The 22520-nt window shown below is 45.8% G+C and overlaps 2 protein-coding genes across 14 annotated transcripts in view; one reads left to right on the forward strand and one right to left on the reverse strand.

Moving 5' to 3' along the window:
• LOC118154017 (uncharacterized) overlaps positions 1–22520 on the forward strand; it is a 64805-nt gene that overhangs the window by 33800 nt on the left and 8485 nt on the right. For 4 of the 7 annotated variants that reach the window (XR_013533106.1, XR_013533107.1, XR_013533112.1 and 1 more), the window contains exon 6: positions 27–7847. The gene's annotated coding sequence lies outside the window, so the exon portion shown is untranslated. Of the gene's footprint in view, positions 1–26; positions 7848–10590; positions 11384–20839; positions 21031–22197; positions 22345–22520 lie in introns of those variants that run through there. The other 3 variants (XR_013533109.1, XR_013533111.1, XR_013533110.1) reach the window with 3 other exon arrangements.
• ROR2 (receptor tyrosine kinase like orphan receptor 2) overlaps positions 16107–22520 on the reverse strand; it is a 221327-nt gene continuing 214913 nt past the window's right edge. For 6 of the 7 annotated variants that reach the window (XR_013533101.1, XM_078367172.1, XM_078367144.1 and 3 more), the window contains 2 exons: positions 19928–20130; positions 16107–18596 (listed from right to left, as the gene is read on the reverse strand). Coding sequence is in view for 5 of the 7 variants with exons in the window: in XM_078367172.1 (XP_078223298.1) it covers positions 17151–18596; positions 19928–20130 (1649 nt within the window). In the remaining 2 variants the exon portion in view is untranslated. The remainder of the gene's footprint in view (positions 18597–19927; positions 20131–22520) is intronic. The other variant, XR_013533100.1, reaches the window with a different exon arrangement.

Raw genomic sequence — 22520 nt, forward strand, 5'->3', positions numbered from 1 at the left:
TCTTTTTTTTTTTTTTTGCGATGGAGTTTCGCTCTTGTTACCCAGGCTGGAGTGCAGTGGTGTGATCTCGGCTCACCGCAACCTGAGGCAGGCGGTTTAACAATGCAATGGGAACCGCAGTGTGTCTCCTCCATGCCCCTCACATTTAGAACAATACAGGAGCTTGAGGAAAACCTCAGCAGTTGAAACTATGTCAGGGTTCAGCAAAGAAGAAGCTCCTGTCACGGATATCCTCATTGAGTGAGTTGTGAAGCTTGCTGACTTAATCAGAATGATCACCCAGCATGCATGTTCCAATATGCTCATTTGTCAATGATAATGAGCGGCTGCAAAGTCTAAGAACAGGCCTTTAGTCATAGTCTGTTCACTTGGTAGCACGAGTTGGTTGTGGATGCAAGAGTGTGGCCAAAGTCAGGAAAGGCTTCTATGAGAATCACTTATGTGGAATTTATAATAAAAAGTAGGGTATATTATTTGTAAATTGTGGGCTACACATGTATTATATCTAAAATTTACTGCAGATGTGTGTGTGTGTCTTCTTGGGCAGTTGGGTCAGTGTGTGTACTTGAGAATGTAAGAAAGATTTGTTTTGGACTTTGGGATATGAGATATGTGGGGTGGTTGTGTGTCTGTGAACAGTGTGTTTATATGACTTCTTAGTTTGCAATTTGATACGTATTTAACTGGTGAGAGTCTAATATATATTCACGTGTGTGGGTTGGTGGTGTCTGTGTGGATACTGCAGATTAAAGAAGGTCATAACCGGGCTGGGTGTGGTGGCTCATGCCTGTAATCCCAGCACTTTGGGAGGCTGAGGTGGGCAGATCACCTGAGGTAAGGAGTTCAAGACCAAACTGGCCAACATGGTAAAACCCTGTCTCTACTAAAAATACAAAAATTAGCTAGGCATGGGGGTGCACGCCTGTAGTCCAAGCTACCTGGGAGGCTGAGGCAGGAGAATCACTTGAGCCGGAGAGGCGGAGGTTGCAGTGAGCCAAGATCGAGCCACGGCACTCCAGCCTGAGCGACAGAGCAAGACTCTGTCTCAAAAAAATAAAATAAATAAATAAATAAATTATTGAATGTCAGAATCAAAGAATGGGGTTTCAGGTTGAGTGTGTGTGTGTGTGTGTGTATTTTCGTGGTACTGTGTATTTTGACGGTACTGTGAGATATTGTGAATATGTGTGCATACATTTGAAAAGACAGGTAATGTTACATGTTTTACTGTTTTGTGTGTATTCAGAGTAGAGGAGTTTTATGTATGCTCATGGTGTCTAGATGAGAATTTAGGTGTACATTTTTGGTATGAGGAATTTGAAAGCAGAGGGATGGCTGGGTGTATTTGGGTGTTACGAGCTATATGTATGTAATGTGAGAATATGGACAGAATATAGTTCTCATGATGGAGGCTTGTGTATGTTTGTATTTGTATCTGTGAGTACATTGTGGATGTATTATTCAGGCATCTGGATGTTTGAGTTTGTGTAATCTGGACAGTGTGAATTTATTCAGGAAATGTGATATTTGTGTGTCCATTCTAGAGCTGTGAGTGTGTGGTCTGTGCTTCTACCAGGGGAGTAGAGAATAATTTCATTTTTTTTCCTATTTTTATAACATTTTATGTAACTTTAAACTGTCTGCATAAACATTCATACAGAGTTGCTAGAGAGCATACAATTTCCAAAAATGTCCTGGGTTTTTTGTTTCATTAAGTTTTTCTAAGGATGCACTCAAGTCAGTGGTAAAATGCAGACATTATGCAATACTTCATTGTCTTTAACAAATTATTCTTATTATTTTGTCTCCACAGTTTCAACCCTGATATCCACTTTGTGCAGGGTTTGCTAGAACTAGGATGTCAGAAAACCATTAAGGCAGGATCGATCTATAAGAGGTATTTCCAAAGAGCAGAATAGCCCCTTGACCCTCACGCTCACTTTATATATCCATTCAGTCCCTCTACACAACCTGGCAGGGTGCCACGTCATGACTTCCACTTGGGAGTCTCAAGATCTCCTCTCGATTGGGCAAGAAGCAAACATCTGGGGGGAATTTTGGAAACTGAGGCCATTTCTACAGGAACCCATGTGGCCATGCTGTAGTGTGGTCAGGCTGGTGACTCTTACCAATTAAACAGCCAGTCCACTCACCACTAAGTAGATCCCACTGGTTGGTTGATGATTGCTGCTGATGTGGTCCCCTTTCCCCCACAAAACTTGCACATGGTTGCAAAGGACTTCACACTATTTCTTCCTCTCTACTGCCAAACAAGGGGCATCTTGACTCTTCCATAATCAGATGTTAAAAACAAGGTTGGTAAAATCAGTATCCATCCCACCTGAAGATATGATTAGCCATTGTGCACAAACATGACACTTTTATTTTACTTTCTATTATTTTATTTTTTTGAGATGGAGTTTCAATTTTGTTGCCCAGGCTGGAGTGCAGTGGCGTGATGTCAGCTCACTGCAACCTCTGCCTTCCGGGTTCAAGCAATTCTCCTGTGTTGGTCTCCTGAGTAGCTGGGATTACAGGCGCCCGCCACGATGCCAAGCTAATTTTTGTATTTTTTAGTAGAGACAGGGTTTCATCATGTTTGCCAGGCTGGTCCTGAACTCCTGACCTCAGGTAGTCTACCTGCCTCAGCCTCCCAAAGTGCTGGGATTACAGGCGTCAGCTACCGCGCCTGGCCTGAACATGGCACTTTATTATAAAGTTTTTTTTTTTCAGCAGGGAGCAGTGGCTCACACCTGTAATCCCAGCACTTTGGGAGGTCGAGGCAGGTAGATCACAAGGTCAAGAGATCGAGACCATTCTGGTCAACATGATGAAACCCCATCTCTACTAAAAATACAAAAAATTAGCTGGGCATAGTGGTGCATGCCTGTAATCCCAGCTGCTTAGGAGGCTGAGGCAGGAGAATTGCCTGAACCCAGGAGGCGGAGGTTGTGGTGAGCCGAGATTGCGCCATTGCACTCCAGCCTGGGTAACAAGAGCAAAACTCCGTCTCAAAAAAAAAGATATTTTATAGATAAGAGATGACAAAAAGGGAACCAAAACACATGGTAAGTAATAAGGACTCTTGGGGTTTCGACGGGCATTTTGGAACTATCTGTTGGACGTCAACATTTATTTTATTTTTGTTTTGTTTTGCTTTGAGACAGAATTTCACTCTTGTAGCCCAGGCTGGAGTACAGTGGCACAATCTTGGCTCACTGCAACCTCTGCCTCCTGGTTTCAAGCCGTTCTCCTGCCTCAGCCTCTTAAGTAGCAGGATTATAGGCATGCGCCACCACACTCACCTAATTTTTTGTATTTCGTAGAGACAGGATTTCACCATGTTGGTCAGGCTGGTCTCGAACTACTGACCTCAAGTTACCCACCTGCCTCAGACTCCCAAAGTGCTGAGATTATAAGCATGAGCCACCACGCCCGCCAACTTCAACATTTATTTCTGGGTAAGTCTCACCCTCCCTATACCTAGTGCAGCTCTTTCTGGTGAACACTAGAGTAGGTTGGCGAGGTCCTTTGCTCATTGCTATACATTCTCCATCCTTTTCCACCCTGCTTCCTTCCCCAGGAGGTGAACCTGTGTGGATTTCATAAACCGACTCTCTTGTCTTCTGGTGTCCTGTTGGGTTTGGCCAGTAGGAGACAAGATCAGCCACAACCTTGTCTTTTACATTGTGTTTGTGCACAATGGCTAATCATAGCTTCAGGTGGGATGGGTACTGATTTTACCAACCTTGTCTTTTACATCTGATTCTGGAAGAGTCAAGATGCCCCTTGTTTCCCAGGAGACAAGAAGGAAGGAGAAAAGCAAAGTGAGAATATTTAGTTCATTCCTCCTCTTTCTTCAGGGGAAGGAGAAGTATGGAGGCCAGGCATGGTGGCTCACAGCTAGAGGCCCAGCACTTTGCAAGGTGGAGGCAGGAGGATCACTTGAGCTCAGGAGTTCAAGACCAGCCTGGGCAGCATAACAAAAAGCTATCTCCACAAGAAATATAAAAAACTAGCCACATGCGGTGGCATGCACCTGCAGTCCCAGCTACCCAGGATCTTGAGGTGGGAGAATCACCTGAGCCCAGGAGGTCGAGGCTTCAATGAAGTATGATCATGCCACTGCCCTTCAGTCTGCAAGATAGGGCAACACTTTGACTCAAGAAAAAAAAAAAAAACCAAAAACTCATAGAGTTTTGCTCTTGTTGCCCACGCTAGAATGCAATGGCATGATCTCGGATCTCTGCAACCTCAAACTCCCAGGTTCAAGTGACTCTCCTGCCTCAGCCTCCAGAGTAGCCAGCATTACAGGCATGCGCCACCACACCCGGCTAATTTTATATTTCTCTGTGTTGGCTGCCCTGGTCTTGAATTCCTAACCTGAGGTGATCCACCTGCCTCCACCTCCCAAAGTGCTGAGATTACAGGTGTGAGCCACCACACCTGGCTTTTTTTTTTTGTTTTTTTTGTTTGTTTGTTTTTGAGATGGATTATCGCTCTTGTTTACCCAGGCTGGAGTGCAATGGGGTGATCTCGGCTCACGGCAACCCCTGCCTCCTGGGTTCAGGCAATTCTCCTGCCTCAGCCTCCTAAGTAGCTGGGAGTACAGGCACGCGCCACTATGCCCAGCTAATTTTTGTGTTTGTAGTGGAGACGGGGTTTCACCATGTTGACCAGGATGGTCTCCATCTCTGGAGGTCGTGATCCACCCACCTCAGCCTCCCCAAAGTGCTGGGATTACAGGCGTGAGGCACTGCGCCCGGCGGTTTTTTTTTTTTTTTTTTTTTTTTTTTTTTGAGACGGAGTTTCGTTCTTGTTTACCCAGGCTGGCGTGCAATGGCGCAATCTCGGCTCGAGGGAACCCCCACCTCCTGGGTTCAGGCACTTCTCCTGCCTCAGCCTCCTGAGCAGCTGGGAGTACAGGCACGCGCCACTATGCCCAGCTAATTTTTTGGATTTTTAGTAGAGTCGGGGTTTTAGCATATTGAGCAAGATGGTCTCGATCTCTTGACCTCGTGACTCACCCGCCTCGGCGTCCCAAAGTGCTGGGATTACAGACGTGAGCCACCACGCCCGGCGTTTTTTTTGTTTTGTTTTGTTTTGTTTGTTTGTTTGTTTTTGAGACGGATTATCGCTCTTGTTTACCCAGGCTGGATTGCAATGGTGCGATCTGGGCGCACCGCGACCTCCGCCTCCTGGGTTCATGCAATTCTCCTGCCTCAGCCTCCTGAGCAGCTGGGATTACAGGCACGCGCCACTATCCCCAGCTAATTTTTTGTATTTTTAGTAGAGACGTGGTTTCTCCATGTTGACCAGGATGGTCTCCATCTCTGGACCTGGTGATCCACTTGCCTTGGCCTCCCAAAGTGCTGGGATTACAGGTGTGAGCCATCGCGCTGGGCTCTTTTTTTTTTAATTATTTTTTATTTATTTTTCAAGATGGAGTTTCGCTTTTCTTTACCCAGGCTGGAGTGCAATGGTGCGATCTCGGCCCGAGGGAACCCCCGCCTCCTGGGTTCAGGCACTTCTCCTGCCTCAGCCTCCTGAGCAGGTGGGATTACAGGCACGCCACTATGCCCAGCTAATTTTTTTGTATTTTTAGTAGAGACGGAGTTTTAGCATATTGAGCAAGATGGTCTCGATCTCTTGACCTGGTGATTCACCCGCCTCAGCGTTCCAAAGTGCTGGGATTACATACATGAGCCACCCTGCCCGGCTTTTTTGTTGTTGTTGTTGTTGTTGTTTTTCAGAGACGGAGTTTCGCTCTTGTTTACCCAGGCTGGAGTGCAGTGGCGCGATCTCAGCTCACCACAACCTCCGCCTCCTGGGTTCAGACAATTCTCCTGCCTCAGCCTCCTGAGTAGCTGAGATTACAGGCACGCGCCACTATGCCCAGCTAATTTTTTGTATTTGTAGTAGAGACGGGGTTTTACCATGTTGACCAGGATGGTCTCGATCTCTCGACCTCGTGATCCACCTGCCTCGGCCTCCCATAGTCCTGGGATTACAGGCTTGAGCCACCGTGCCCGGCCCCGCGCTCCCGTTTAAACTCACTCAGTTGACCGGGCGGGGTGGGTCACGCCTGTAATCCCAGCACTTTGGGAGGCCGAGGCAGGTGGATCACAAGGTTGAGAGATCGAGACCATTCTGGTCAACATGGTGAAACCCCGTCTCTACTACAAATACAAAAATTAGCTGGGCATGGTGGCACGTGCCTGTAATCCCAGCTACTCAGGAGGCTGAAGCAGGCGAATTGCCTGAACCCAGGAGGCGGAGGTTGTGGTGAGTCGAGATTGCGCCATTGCACTCCAGTCTGGGTAAACAAGAGCGAAACTCCATCTCAAAAAAAAAAATAAAAACAAATCAAAATCAGTTGTATAATTAAGTATAAGACCTCAACTTATGAAACAACTTATAAAAAAGCTTTGGGGAAAATCTCTAGGACATTAGGCTGGACAAAAGTTTTTTGAGTAATAATGCCACAAGCTCAGGCAACCAAAGCAAAATAAAGGGAATCATATAAACTTCAAAAGCTTCTGCACAGCAAAAGAAACAATCAACAAAGTTAAGAGATAACCTAAGATGGGACAAAATACTTGCAAACCACCCACCCATATGACAAGAGATTAATAACCAGAATATATAGAGTGCTGAAACAACTCTAAAGGACAAATTTTAATTATCCAATCAAACAAAGTTAAAGAGACAAAGCCAAGTGTCATTGAGGACATCGAGCAACTGAAATGCTCATGAAGTGATTGTTTAAGGATAATTTGGTATCTTCTTCTTACATAGATATACCTAAACATATTTGGATATGTAACCATCTGACTCTATATTAAGCAAGACAGGAGTTCATACTGATATCTCCAATTTTAATTCATTATTATATATAACATTTCAGCGTGCTCACTGTGCTTTTCTGTAAACAATTATTCCAACAGTGAAAAACCTGCCTCTGACCATCTGACATAATCCATTTACTTAATTTTAAAAAATTATTTGAACTTATTGATGTATTGACATCTTACAATATTAAGTCTTCTAGTCCATGAACAAATAATTATTTCTCCATTTATATAGGTCATCTTTGATTTGTTTCATCAGAGTTCGTAGTTTTCAGTATTTACACACTGCACACATTTTGGTAGACCCATACTTAAGTATTTCATTTTTCTTGGTGCTATTGTAAATCATATTTTTAAATTTCAAATGCCAATTATTCCTGACTGGTATATAGGAAAGTAGTTTTTATAGTATAGTTTGATAATACAAGTTTGTTATCAGTGTATAACATACTAGTGACATCCTTTTTTTAATTGACTTTGGGAACTTTTCTGCATAGGTAATCATATTACTTTCAAAGATTGTTTTATTTATTCTTTTTCAATCTATATAACTCCTATTTTTTAAAACTGTCTTACTGCACTAGCTACAGCTTCCAGTATGATGTTGAACTGATGTGGTGAGAAAGAACATTCTTCCCATGTTCCCAAAAGTGGTGAAGCACCCACTTTCTTGCCATTAAATATGTTACCTGGAGACTTTGTGTGAATGTTATTTACCATGTTGAGAAAGTTTGCTTGTATTCCTAGTCTTTTGAGAGTTTTATCATAAATGGGTGTTGGATACTGTCAAATGCATTTTATGCATTAATTGATATTATTACATAATTTTTCTTTTTTAGACTATTGATATGGATTATACTGACTGATTTTCAAATATTGAAGCAGCCATGTAAACATGGAGTAAATTGACCTTTGTCATGGTGTATATTTTAAAATATGTTGTGAAATTTGATTTGCTAATATTTTACTGAAGAATTTTTGAGTATGTGTACATGAGAGATGGCTCTATAGTTTTCCTTTTTGTAATAAGTTTATTTGGCTTTTATATGAGTTAAGAAGTTGTCCTTCTGCTCCTGGTTCTTAGAAGAGATAAAAGATAATTTGTGTTTATTTCTTAAATATTTGGGAGCGTTCACCAGGGAACACTTCTGCGCCTTGTGCCCCTATTTTGGAAGAGTAAATTTTAGGTCATTTTCTCTCATAGCTTTATGCCTATTCAGATTATGTATTTCTCTTTGTGTGAGTTTTTATAGTTCATGGCTTTGAAGAAATTGATCCCTCTCAACAAAGTTGTCTAAATTGTGGGAATACACCCAAAAAATAAAATACCTGGGAATGGCATTTAGCCAGGAGGTGAAATATCTTTACAAGGAGAACCACAAAACACTGATGTAATAAATTGTGGACCACAAAACCAAATGAAAAATCACCCTATTCTGATGGATTAGGAGAATCAATATTACTAAAATGACCATATTGTCCAAAGCAATCTATAGATTCAATGTTGCTCCTATTAAACTACCAACACCATTCTTCTCAGAATTAGAAAAAAGGAACCATCTTAAAATTCATATGGAACTAGCACTTTGGGAGGCCAAGGATGGTGGATCACAAGGTCAGGAGTTCCAGCCTAGCCAATGTAGTGAAAACCTATCTCTAATTAAAATACAGAACATTAGCCAGGTGTGGTGGTGGGTGCCTGTAATCCCAGCTACTCGTGAAGCTGAGGCAGCAGAATTGCTTGAACCTGGGAGGTGGAGCTTGCAGTGAGCTAAGATCGCACCATTGCACTCTAGCCCAGGCAACAGTGCATGACTCCGTCTCAAAAAAAAAAAAAAAAAAAATTATATGGAACCAGAAAATAGCCTGAATAGCCAAAGCAATGTTAAGCAAAAGGAACAAAGGTGGAGACATCCCACTGCCTGAGCTCAAATTTTACTATAAGGTTATAATAACCAAAGCAGCATGGTGCTGGTACAAAACAAACACATAGACCAATGGGACAGAATAGAGAACACAGAAATAAAGCCACACATCAACAATAAAAACCATCTGATCTTTGGCAGAGTCAACAAATACAATAAGGAAAAGACACCCTATTCAATAGATGGTGCTGGGAAAATTGAATAGCCATGTGCAGTAGTATGCAACTGGATCCTTAATCTTTCACAATATACAAAAATTATCTCAAGGTGGATTAAATAATTAAATATAAGAGTGAAACTATAAAAATCTTTAAATGAAACCTAAGAAACACTCTTGAGGACCTTGACCTAGGCAAAGAATTTATGACTAAGACCTCAAAAGCAAATGCAACAAAAACAAATATAGACAAATAGGCCCTAATTAAACCAAAGACATTTGTACAGCAAAGACATTTTCAAGAGTAAATGGACAACCTAGTGAATGGGAGAAAATATATGCAAACTATGCATCTGACAAAGGACTAATATCCAGAATCTATAAAAAAACTTAAAATAATTGAAGTTGCTAATTAGTTGATTTTGGAAATGGGTGATTTTCTGAATTATCCAGATGTGCCCAATACAGTGAAAAGGGTTCTTTCACATGGAGGAGGGAAGCAGAGGGCCAAATTCAGAGATTTGAAGATGCCACACTGCTGGCTTTGAAGATGGAAGAAAGGGCCAGGATCCCAGGATTTCAGATGGCTCCTGGAAACTGAAAGAGTCAAACGGATCATTCCCCAGCCCCGAAGAAGGAATGTAGCACTCTTAACACTTGATGTTAGTCCAGTACATCCAGCTCAGACCTCTGCTCTGTAGAAGTACATGATAATCAATTTGTTTTGTGGCAGTATTTTTGTAATTTGTTACAGCAGCATAGGAAAATAATACAGATGCCACAAACCCAGCATTAATTAAACCGTTTTTTCCCTAAGAAACTTGTGGTAGAGAAGGGATCTACCAAAGGCAGGGCAGTTGAAATGGTTCATCTGCAAAGTAGGTAATAAAAGAGGCGCATTGTATGTGGACAATTTTAAAACAAGAACAAAACTGAATAAATGCCAGTGTTTTCCCTTACCACCACCATACCCCAACATTTCTAAGCAACACCAGTAATAAAATCATTTCCCCCAAAAAAATTCCAAAATTGTTTTGTATTTTTCATAAACAATATATTTTTAAAAAGAGCTTTTTAATGAGGTATAATTGGCATACAATAAACTGCACAAAGTGTTCAATTTAATTAGTTTTGATCTTTGATTCTTAGAATTTGTTTCCTTACGTTGTCCATCTGTTCTTGCAAGTGTTCTACATTTTCCATTAGTGCCACCACCATATGGGTCATGATTACTTAAAATGCCCTGTACAATAATTCCAACATGTGGTTCAATTTCTTGCTTTGTGTCTTTAGATTGTGTTTTTCTTATCTTTTTGGCATGCCTGGCAATGTTTTGTGAAAAGCCAGACGTGGTGAAGTGGAACTGAGTTAAACAGTCCTTTAGTGTGAAGGTTTATGTTCATTTGTGTTTATGTTGGGTACAGTCATAGGTATCTGATGCTTCAAGTTCCCCTAGGATCTCTGCCAATTTCTCCCTTCTTGACTTTGTGCTTCCCTAGCTTCTATTACTCAAAAGAATACACATGTTGCAGCTCTTTCAGCCATAATCCACTGTTATTATACTGGAGCTTTTAGTGTGGTGGCAAAGTGCTGGGAAGTGTAAAAATTAGCGAAGTTTATTTGCAAATCTCAATCTTGTAATAATTCTGTGTTTCAGCTGGGCGTGGTGGCTTAAGCCTATAATCCCAGCACTTTGGGAGGCCGAGGCAGGTGGATCACGAGGTCAAGAGATCAAGGCCATCGTGGTCAACATGATGAAACCCCGTCGCTACTAAAAATACAAAAAGTTAGCTGGGCATGGTGGCGCGTGCCTGTAATCACAGCTACTCTGGAGGCTGAGGCAGGAGAATTGCCTGAACCCAGGAGGCGGAGGTTGCGGTGAGCCGAGATCGTGCCATTGCACTCCAACCTGGGTAATGAGCGAAACTCCATCTTAAAAAAATAAAAATAAAAATAATTCTGTGTTTCTTGGATTTGATATTTGTAGATGTTTTTCCAGTGATAGAGGGTTTCCTCACTTATATGAGACGAAAGTAAGAGGGGCTGGAGCGGTGTGAATGCTTTCACCTAAGTAGGATAAGGCTCTAGTAAGGTTATTTTCCTCTGGAGATCGGGACTTCACTATGAAGAAAAAAAGCTGAGTCTGTTTTACAGTCATTACTTTTTCCCTCTCCTTGCCAGAGCCAGAAGGGAATTTTTCATGGATCCTCATCATGAGAAACTGGTACTATTCCTGGAGGCAAATCCCATGACATTGCGTCCTTTGCGAAGACTCTGGCAATATCTCTGAAAATGGCATTCTCAATGACCTAGACATTTCATTCCTTGGTAAAATCCCAACATAAATATGTTTATATGCTTATCAAAAGGCACATGCAAGAAAGTGTATAGCAGTATTACTAATCATAACTCAAAACCGGAAAATAAAAATCAAATGATTATGGATAGTAGAATGTAAAAATAGGTTAATAGGGTTGTAGCTGCCATCCTGGGGCAGGGTATAACTGCTATCCTGGAGGATGTAGCTGCTGTCCCAGGAGAGTATGTAGTTGCCATCCTTGGGGGTTGTAGCTGCTATCCTTGGGGGGGGGTGTTATAACTGTCATCCTTGGGGGGGGTTGTAGCTGCCATCCTGGGGGTTTTTAGTTGACATGCTGAGGGGGATGTAGTTGTTATCCTGGGGGAGATGTTGCCATCCTGGGGGTGTTAAAGTTGCTATCCTGGGGGTACAGTAGCTGTCATCCTGGGTGTGGGGCAGTCTTGTAGCTGCCATCCTAGAAGGGTGTGATAGGTGGCTTCCAGAGTTCCAGAGATCTAGTCACTTTCTTCTGGTCCCTCCGCTGGGTACTTGCAGATGCCCAAGGGCCTTCCATGCCCAGTGGATGGTTTGATACATATCTCTGCCTCTGGGCAACATTTTCACTAAAAACCTGACTGAGAAAGAGGAAGAACAGGACAAATTAGCATAAAAAAGAATGAGCTTAAGATGACAACTTGTTCTTTTTAAAAGCATGCATTAGAGCTGAGCCATGTGTCCCCAGGCCCTCCTTAGGCAGCTGCTTTGGGTGGGGATTTCAACAGCACTTCAGGGCTGGGGGAGCCAGCACTCTCGGGTGTCTTGGTGGCTGTGTGTACTGGCTGATCCCACAATGAGCACTGTGGCACTGGCGACTGGCAGCTCATTCCCCAGCAAAGCCACTCTGGGGCTGTGTCAGCAGGCACGACTGCAGACTCCACAGCAGCAGTAAACAATGGGTCCAACCAAGTTCCCTCCACTCCTACCACAGAATACCAACGAACCAGAGCTCCCTACCACTGACAGACTGAGGTCAGTAAGAAACACTATCCAGTGAAAAGAGCAAGGCAGAAAAGTTGTGGAGAAGGTTACCACTTGTGTAAAAAAGTCGAAGGAAGAACTAGAAGAACATGCATGCATGTTGACTTAAATATGTTTAAAGGAACTCAAGAATGATCCCTCAGAATCAGGTAACAGCAGTTTCTTGTAGTGGGGAGGGGGGAGGGGGGAGGGACATCTGGGCAAATGAGAAATGGAACTTCCCTTAGTTCTTTAAACTATAGGACTAGTTGGCCAGGTGCGGTGGCTCATGCCTGTAATCCCAGCACTTTGGGAGGCTGAAGCGGGTGTAACACGAGGTCAGGAGTTGGAGACCAGCCTGGCCAACATAGTGAAACCCTGTCTCTACTAAAAATACAAAAATTAGCCAGGCATGGTGGTGTGCACCTGCAGTCCCAGCTACTCAGGAGGGTGAGGCAGGAGAATCGCTTCAACCTAGGAGACAGAGATTGTCACACCACTGTACTCCAGCCTGGTCTACAAGACTCCATCTCAAAAAAAAAATTATAGGACTAGTTAACTATTCAATAATTGATAAATGAAAAGGTAACATAACACCGTAAAGACGATGAGGCTATGTCCTTTGCAGCTGGTATCAGGTAAACCTACATCTAGGCCTATTCTGCCTAAGCAGAACATTATTCTTTTATTTCAAGAGCCAATTATTGGGCACCCACTAAGAGCCAGGCCAAGAAATACTTGCAATCTCTACTCCTTTGGGGAACAATGTGGAGCAAAGTGTGTGGGGTGAGAGGTGAATCGATCGGTTCAGGGGGACTGGCTGTGGCCAGGAGAGAATCAGAGATCTCACTTTGAAGCACATTTACTTTGACACAGTCCCCTTTTCAAAGTTCATCTCGAAAAGGATTTTAGATGTTCGCATAGGAAACACACAGAACCAATGCCTGTACAAGATTTCAGACATCTGATCACATACTGTCCAAAAATAGCTATCAGTGTGGAATTGTGAGGCTAAAGGAAACCTGAGGTGAATGTTTAAACAGTGTTTCCAGTGTAACAGAGCTCCCAACTAACTCGGGAAAACAAGAGGTTTCCTCATTTTCCTGAGTTAGTTGGGAGCTCTGGTATACTGGAGTAGTTAATCACACACCTTAAATTAGTAGAGAAAAATATATCCAGTGCTCAGACACACAACAATGATTATAAAAAAAATGTAAGCAGTGCAAAGGCATTTGTGACTTCATGTGGCTGGATTAAAAATCATGTTTAAGTGACCTAATAGCTGTGAAAACCTCCCTGTTGTGTGGGTATGAACAAGGACAGGCACGTTACTAGTGATTTGTCTGAATTGTGCATCTCAGCTCTAGAATCAGTTGTTCTGGAATATCCCAACTAAGTCACTATTATTCAATTGCTGTGTGACATGGTAAAAGCCCCATAGACTGCACACCTCAGCCATACCTCAGCTTTCTGTTGAAACTGCTCTCTGTGACCCTAATGTGACAGGCAAGCAGTCCAGACCCACACCATCTTGGCCCCTGCGACTGTAATAAGTAAAGCCTGTAATTTCCACCCTATCCAGACAATGTGTAAACTAATGCTTATCTTGAATTCTGTGAACCACTTAAGTAACAATCGGAATGTCTAAAGTCCCCTGGCCCTTGGAATGTGCGAAGTCCCTGGCCCTCACCCCTGTCCACGAGGTGGTTTACAGAATGTTCAAAGTCCACTGGCTCTCAGAATATCTGAAGGCCCTCGCCCTCACCCCCGCCCAGGAGGTGGCATAAAAGGTCATGACACTCTCCTTTCGGGGCCATGTGTTGGGGAGACATGAGTCCTCTGTGGCCACCGGCAATATAGATCCTGCAATCTGGCATACTTTTCTCTTGATGTTGATTTTCTATGCTCGTTCTGGTACAAAAGCAGGAACTTTAAAAACTAAGTAATTCCTTATGATGCATCACAGTTTTACAATTAGACTGATGGTAACGCACAGAGATGTTCAAAATCCCCCAAACCAAAATCTCCCCAACTCTGCAAAAATAAACCTGCCACGTTGTTCTGCAGAATCTGCTGCTGTAGCTCTGTGACACTGTCAGTTGCCTGGGGGTTAATTCTGGCAGCTCAGGGTGATGGTCAACTGACTGTGCTTGTGGAGAAAGCAGCCACAGGGCCATTTCCCGTTTTTCACTGTCTGGCTAGAACAGTTAAACCATCAGGTGTACCTAGTAAGAGATAAAGTAAGTTCCTTTTTCAGATCAGTGGAAATGAGAAGTAACTCCATTTCACCGCAAGCTTCTTTACTGTTCAATCCAGACCCCACTGGCCCGGAGAGGTGCTCCAAATCCTTACTCTAATCATATTACTTCCTTCTGCTGAGAAGGGAGGGTCTACCTGACGTTTTAGGATGCACATTAGAACACTGTATTTGTTTGTGTGTGGGTGAATCTGTGAGCAGTGCTACTAAGGAGCCAGGGGAGGTCAGTGATGGGATCAGGACATGATCCCCAAAACGTGGCGCCTGGCACTTGAGGAAGCCACAGAATCAGGAAGGTCTCTCTGACCTTCTCCCACCCTTCTCCTCCCAGAAAGGCCATAAAACTCTCATTCCAGAGGTGCCCACTGTACCTGGAGGCAGGGAAGCTTTTTATCTCTGAAGATACAGAGAAAGAAAGCAATCTGGGTCAGGTGTGGTGGTTCAAGCCTGTAATCCCAGCACTTTGGGAGGCCAAGGCGGGCGAATCATGAGGCGAAGAGATCAAGACCATCCTGGCCAATATGGTGAAAACCCATCTCTACTAAAAATATAAAAATTAGCTGGGCATGGTGGCACGTGCCTGTAATCCCAGCTACTCGGGAGGCTGAGACAGGAGAATTGCTTGAACCCAGGAGGCGAAGGTTGCAGTGAGCTGAGATTGTGCCACTGCACTTCAGCTTGGCGCCTGGTGACAGAGTGAGACTCTGTCTCAAGAAAAAAGAAAATTTGAACAAACAAACCTTACAAGCCCCACACCTGCCCCTGCCCCACCCCACCCTGGTCTATTGCCATTGGTCACATCACTGTCCAATCACACTTCTGCAAGCCTGTCCACTCCACCAAACTTAGTAGGTAAATACACAGGCTTCCCTGCTTCTTTGGGTCACTCCTGAGGCTTTTCTCGTTAGGCTGTCTTTTGTTATAGAGGTCTCAGCCATGGGCCTTGCGGTGGGTTAGAAAAAGATGTTACTTTTTCTCCCCGGTGACAAGATAAAGTTCAGGTCGACATGGTTAGTTTGGTGACCTACTATGTGGGATCTACTCCAGGTGAGGGGACTTGTTACACCTGGGTCTCTGTGCCCTCTCTCCCTACGCCAGTAATACTGGTAGCTCTGAAGCCACTGCTCCCCGAGTGACCATGTCCCAGCTGTGCTCTGACCCAGGTATACCTTGGCCCAGCCAACTACACTGCAGATGGAGCCCGGAATGCAGGCACCCCATGAAGGAGGCCCATTCTCTTTTTCCCCCTCCCTTGAAGTCAGCCCTGCTCCAGGGCCCCAGGATGTGCCAGGCTCCAGGTTTAGAAATGTCAGGGGCTCTGGGATCTCAGGAGAGGGCAGGTTTAAAACCAAAGACCATCTTCACACCACCTGCAATTAACTAATCTGCCTTTGAGGCCTTAACAGAGAGAAGCCATGGATTTAGTTCCATCATGTATCTGCCAAGGGATATCCCCATTAGCATGGGGACCCTGGCTTGGGCAGGCCTCCCAAATCCACAGAAAGAGCTATGCCCAAACCATCACCATTCGGCATCTCTGGCATCCAGCATGCCTCCCAGTGCCTCACGTCCTTAACGCCCTGCAAGAGAGCCAACCAAATGCTTTGTTTCACTTTATTGGATACACCAGGTGTGGGATTTACAAATGTGTGCAGGATACAGACCGCTGCCTGCGGGTCTATGTGTAACGGGGGCTCTAAAATGAACGAACTTCATGTGCACGTGGTACAAAGCCAAGCAAACCAAGACCAACTGGATCCCAACGTGGGTAATGTAAACAGTTAAATTACTAAAGTCATTATCTTAAGATCACAATACTTCAATGAAAATGACATATTAAAAACATATAAATTACATTTAAGGTCTGTACATGATTCTTAAAAAAAAATAACAATACTGTGTTCTGTACAATATTGCTTCCTCTGAACATTCCAAACCCAAGAAACACTTTCCCTTGAATTCCCAAAAAGTGGGCAAAATACACATGCAGTATAATTAAAACTGTTTCACCAAATACAAAGCTGATGGATTCTTTAAAGGCACACATTTTGTTATATCTCAGGAACTCTCCTTTCAGGAGCCCTTGTCTTCCGACCCCAACAGGCAGCAGAGGGTAGCCTCGGTTCCAGCAAATCTTTGGCTGCTAAGGAGAGAATATTCTTGGCAGGGAGGCAGCAGAAATGGAGCCCCCGCATCCTCAAACCAACAGACCGGTCGCAGGGAACCTCAAAACCTGAGGTGCCTCCTTGCTGCCTTTTGCAGGTCCTCATTCCCAACGTTTGAAATATTCACTCCACATACCATACGGCGTGAAGGTGCCACCTATTTTCTTGCAAGGCATGTGGTGCTCACTACCAGTCTACCACCAGAATCAATGCAAGCAGCCCCCAGGGTGGCCATGTGTCCTGCTCCCCAGGATGTCGTACTGCCAGGCCCCCTGCCTGGCTCGGGTGCTCTTAGGCAGGGCAGCTCTCTGTGTCGGAGGACAGAGAGGAGCAGGACTCCACCTCACCCAGTCTGCAAAACCAGCTCGCTGGTCTGTGGGCCCTCCTGACTGCTGGGTATGCTGTCTTCTCAAAGGTGACTGAGGTCCCTGTGGAGTATCAGTGGGGCTTCTGTCCCAAACCCTGGGCCCAGGTGCCACTCAAGCTTCCAGCTGGACTTGGGCCTCGTCCACCTGCAGAGTGTCACTGTCTCCCAGCAGTTCAGTCTCTGGGACAGAGCATTCCTTCTCCTCCTCCGCTTCCTGCACGGGGATCTGGGTTCCATCTTCTGGGGCGTTCTGTGAGTCCTTGGTGCCCTCTGAGAGCAGGGCTGCCCTGTCTGCCATGGAGGTGTTCGAGGGGGCTGTGGTGACATAGCCCGTGCTGCTGGAGCCACTGCCGCTGTGGTGCGAACTGGGCTTGGGGAGCATCTGAGGAGGCACCTGCTGCGGGGCCATCTGCATTGGGATCTGCACTGGGTAGAAGTTGGGCAGGTAGGCCCCATAGGCCGGCACCGGCTGGTAGCCGTTGACAGGGATGTAGAGCTGTGGTGGGGGCACCATGGGTCTGATCTGGCCCTTCATGGGCATGAACTGGGGCTGCGGGAAGGGTGGGGCCTTCTGCTTGGGTCCCACATAGCGGGCATTGCTCACATTGCTCACTGGGCTGGTGCTCAGGGAGCTGGTCTGCGTAGTGTTGCTGGCCCCCGAGGTTTGCGCCGAGCTGTTGTAGTTGGAAAGGTTGCCCCAGGCTCGGAGCCGGCTGTGGATGTCCTTGAAGCGGGGCCGCCGGCTGGGGAACTCATTCCAGCACTCAATCATGAGGGCGTACACCCAGGCGGGACAGTCGTCGGGGCAGGGCAGCACCTGCCGGTTCCGGATCATCTCCACCACGTCCTGGTTGGAGTATCCACAGTAGGGCTGCAGCCCGTAGCTGAAGACCTCCCATAGGACCACGCCATAGGACCAGATATCCGAGTCGATGGAGAACTTCCCGTACGTGATGGCCTCGGGGGCCATCCAGCGGATGGGCAGCAGCGAGTTCCCCAGCAGCTTGTAGTAATCGGCGGCATACACCTCTCGGAAGAGGCCCAGGTCTGAGATCTTCACGGTCAGCTTGTCATACACCAGCACGTTGCGGGTGGCCAGGTCCTTGTGAACCACATGGTGGCTGGACAGGTACTCCATCCCTGCCGCAATCTGCGCCACCAAAAGCACGAAGTCTGGGGACTCCAGGGCGGACTTGACTGTGCGGTCATCGTCGGCGCTGCCCACGTCTGAGTGCGGCGAGCGCATGACCAGGAACTCGTGGAGGTCGCCGTGCGAACAGTAGCTGAAGATCATGCTCAGGGGCTGCTCCTTGGTCACGACACCCAGCAGGCAGACGATGTTGGGGTGTTGCAGCCGCGCTCGCAGCATGGCCTCATGCCGGAACTCCTCCCGCAGGGGCCCGTCTGCTTTGTCCTTCAGCGTTTTGATGGCCACGGCCTGGGTCTGCTCCCCCGGGGCAGGACCCAACAGGTGGCCTTTGTAGACTTTCCCGAACCGGTCCTCTCCCAGCTCCTCCATGAACCTCACTGCAGACAGGCTGATCTCTTTGAGTTTGGCCTGTCAAGAAGAAAAGCCCCATGTGAAACTTTGCTGTTACCAAAGCCCTGGAGGATGGTGGAAGGCAGCTGGGAGGAGCCCCGTGTGGCCACAGCTGGAAGGGCCTTGCAGAAGACCCGCTGGTTCTGCCCACCCAGCCTTTGCCTGCCCGCCCACGGCTCCTGGTTAATCTGAAATACGGCTCTGATGCCGAGGTTACTTCCTTTCCACTAGTGCACCTGTGGACACACGTGGGGACACACACACACACCAGGCACCAGCTGTCCTGGGGCTGCCCTGAATGCACCTTAACCGGGTCCCTTCTACCCCTCATGTGTGCCACCACATGATGTGAGATGCGATGTCTTTTTCTCAGGAATCCCACGCTGGCTTTCCCAGGACATTGTTGTCTTGGCAAGTTTGTCACTTTCAGAGTTCAGGCCAGTTGTTCTACAGAGGTTCCTTCAGTGGGCATGTAATATGGGCTGCTTGACTAACGTCTCAGTTAAACATGTTTTTGGAAGGACTCCACAAATGATGGGCCCCCTCAGAACCCTGCATCTCTCTCAGCCTCTATGACGCGGGCTCCTCCTGTGTGGCCATCCCTCATCCTTCCTGGAGGCTCCTGGGCCTCCACGCAAGCCCCAGGGGCTCTGTGCCTTCCTCACTGGTCAGACCCTGGCTACAGCAAACCCTCACCGACTCTGCGACTGAAGAGCCAAGTGCATCAACTCCCTCCTGGACACCTTGAAGAGCCCTTGCAAAGTCAGCTGGGAATGATGTTCCCTAAGGCTGCATATGAATGTAAATGCCCTTTTACAACAAAAGCTGGAGAGGCTGCAGCACATATTCACATCTGTTGTATTTCACTGCCCCCACCCCCAGCTAAGGCGGCTCTGGGATGAGGGTGGCCTTTTAGTGGTAGCCTGTCTGTCTACTCCCATTTTAGGGCTATTCTTCCATCCTTCCCTGTTAAAGCATAACAACCTAACCCTAAAGTGACAAGAAAAACTGTGGGAGGCATTAGAGCCCTCTTTTTCTTGTGTGGTCCTCTGGGCACAGCTGAGGTACCCAGACAGTGTGGATGCCCGCTGGGGCCCACAGGGGCAGCATGGTCCAGGCAAAGGGAGCCCCATGGACTCTGGGGCAGTGAATTCCCAACATACCTGCCATTTATTTTCTAAGGCACACATGTCCTGATCTAGTTTACAGAAAAAAAGGCAAAACAAAGAGGAGTTTAAAAGAATTATGTGTTATGTATCAAGTAAATTAAGACATTTACTGGCGGGGAAACAACTCCTGAGGATTAAACCTGGAAGAGCAACCCGAGTGGAATACGTAAGCACGGAGACCTGTTTGTGCTGGTTAATGAGGGGCATTTCCATGTCTTGGCTGGGTGAGGCCATCAGCTGTCGCCGCTGCGGCATGGATGCAGATGCCTTTTGCTTATTCCGGCACATGCAGACCAAGAAGAAAAGGCAAGCAATGACCAGTGGAATCGCGATGCTGGGGACCAAGATGTACAGAATCCCCATCTTGCTGCTGTCTCGGGGACCTGTGAACAACATGGCTTTTGTGATTTTTTCAGAAAACATCCCCTTTTCAACTGTAAGTTCCCTACCAACCCATTCTCAACCTCCAGCCACAATCTTTACAGGCACATGGGTAATCACCCAAGTTACACAACGGGGTAAAAGGGCATCCCACACCCAAAAAAACACGATGCACCAAAAACCACACACCGCGCTGCATCCTGAGGAAATACAACCCAAAACCGCCCAACCTGGAAACAAACTGGAATATGCAGCATACAAAGTAAATGGACTCTAAAGATCTTAATATTTATAGTGATCACATCCACTCTCTGTTCCTGATGTTTGAATATCATCAGAGGCAGGCGCTCTGCCCAATTTTGCTTTTATCAAAGGTCTCCCCAGATAGCTTGATGAAATTCACTGGAGACCCTTGTCCAAGGTCCGTGAAACTTGGTACTGGGATTAGACACGATCCTTTTCCTCATTCAGCATTTTAATGTTTTCTTCATGTTTTTATCCAATGATGACAGATTCTTTTAGACTAATAATCCAACATGCACTAGATTTAAAGGCACACCGGCAGTCCATGCACCTGACCCAATATAATACACCATAGGGGCACAGGAATCCTTGGAAAGCACGGGGTACCTATCAACAGTCAAGGCCTCCAGCTACCTTCCCTGCATTTTTTTATCACAGGGAAAAGTAACTCTTTGTCTCCCTCTACAGGATTTACGGAAAGGCACAGGGGGCACACCGGGCAGGCTGAGGTGACCTCAGGCTCTGAGCGGGCATCCCACAGGGCTGGCTCCTCCCAGGCTGCATGAACCCCAAGCAATCTGCAATTTGCGCACGTCAAAGCAACTGAATGTAAGACCAAGCGGCACGTTTCAGGAGGCTGACCCTAAGCCTGGTGGAAGGTGAGTTCTCTACAGAGTCACTTTCCCACATCCCTGGAGTTCTGTTTCCTCCTTAACCCTGCAAATAATCTTATCAGACTTAGAAGGCCCCATGGCCAGGGGACAAATGGCTTCCCATCTGGAAGCAAACAAGTGATTTCTGATCAGTGTCATCTTTAAAACAGTTCATTCAGTTCTAAAAGTGAACATGCTATTGCCACCTTAGGAAAAAAGCACCTTGTCCCAAACCCAGCCTTGCCCCACCCCTGCTCCCCAAAGTAAGATGAAAGCAAGTAAAACCACAAACAAAACTATCTTCTGACCCACCCAGCAGCTTCCCCTCCGAAAGGGCTCCAAGGCAGGTGTCCCAGAAGTCTTAGGGGCACCGGGGATGCCGGTCCATTCTTCTTTACTAGGGTTTGGTTCATTTATTATTAAGGTTAGCAGGAGGGTCCAGGCCTCTCACACCAAGGTCAGAGGTGTGAGCTCACACCGACACTATCACCTGCCTTTATCATCTGCTTAACATTACCAAACACGACTCATGCTTACTGGGAAATACTGCAGTATTCTAGAAATGTGGCCTTTCAAAAGATAATGTTTCTAAGAGCCCTCTTTCCCAAAGGCTATAAATGGTTGCGTTTCATGTTCTCCTAATTTTATGTGTATTTTAGATTGAACCACATGGAACTGATATTCAACTATTCTGACATATAGACACTGTAGTTCCATATGGTTTTCTTAAATCAAATGTTGAATGAACTTCATTTTATATTTTATTTATTTTTGAGACGGAGTTTATTTACTTATTTATGAGATGAAGTCTTTATTTATTTATTTATTTTTGAGACAGAGTCTCGCTCTGTCTCCTGGGCTGGAGTACAATGGTGGGATCTCGGTTCACTGCAATCTCGGTCCCTGGGGTTGAAGTGATTCTCCTGTCTCAGCCTCCCGAGTAGCTGGAACTACAGGCACGCGTCACAATGCCTGGCTGACTTTTGTATCTTTAGTAGAGATGGAGTTTCACCATGTTGGCCAGTCTGGTCTCAAACTCTGACCTCAGGTGATCCGCCTGCCTCAGCCTCCCAAAGTGCTGGGATTACAGGTGTGACCTGCCACACCCGACCTGAATGAACTTCATTTTAAGTAGAATTGTGTCATCCATATTTTCTCCTGTCTTTTTGGCAGAATAAAATCTCTTGGATGACAGTTCATGCTGAAGCAAACAGATGTGCGTGTCCCCCACAGCTGCATGCCACTCCACAGTACGGGCATCTCCAACTATCCCATCCAGACCTACTGATCAACAGTCTGTTTTGTGTTTAGCTCTCACAAGTGAGTCTGCAATAAATATCCTTTCATTTATGCCCTCGAAGTACAAATCTGCAATACAAGATTCTAAGAATTGGTCAACATGGTGAAACCCCATCTCTACTAAAAATACAAAATTTAGCTGGGCATGGTGGCAGGCATTTGTAATCCCAGCTATTCAGGAGGCTGAGGCAGGAGAA

Source organism: Callithrix jacchus, chromosome 1 (assembly GCF_049354715.1).
Source record: "Callithrix jacchus isolate 240 chromosome 1, calJac240_pri, whole genome shotgun sequence".
Taxonomy (NCBI): Eukaryota; Metazoa; Chordata; class Mammalia; order Primates; family Cebidae; genus Callithrix; species Callithrix jacchus.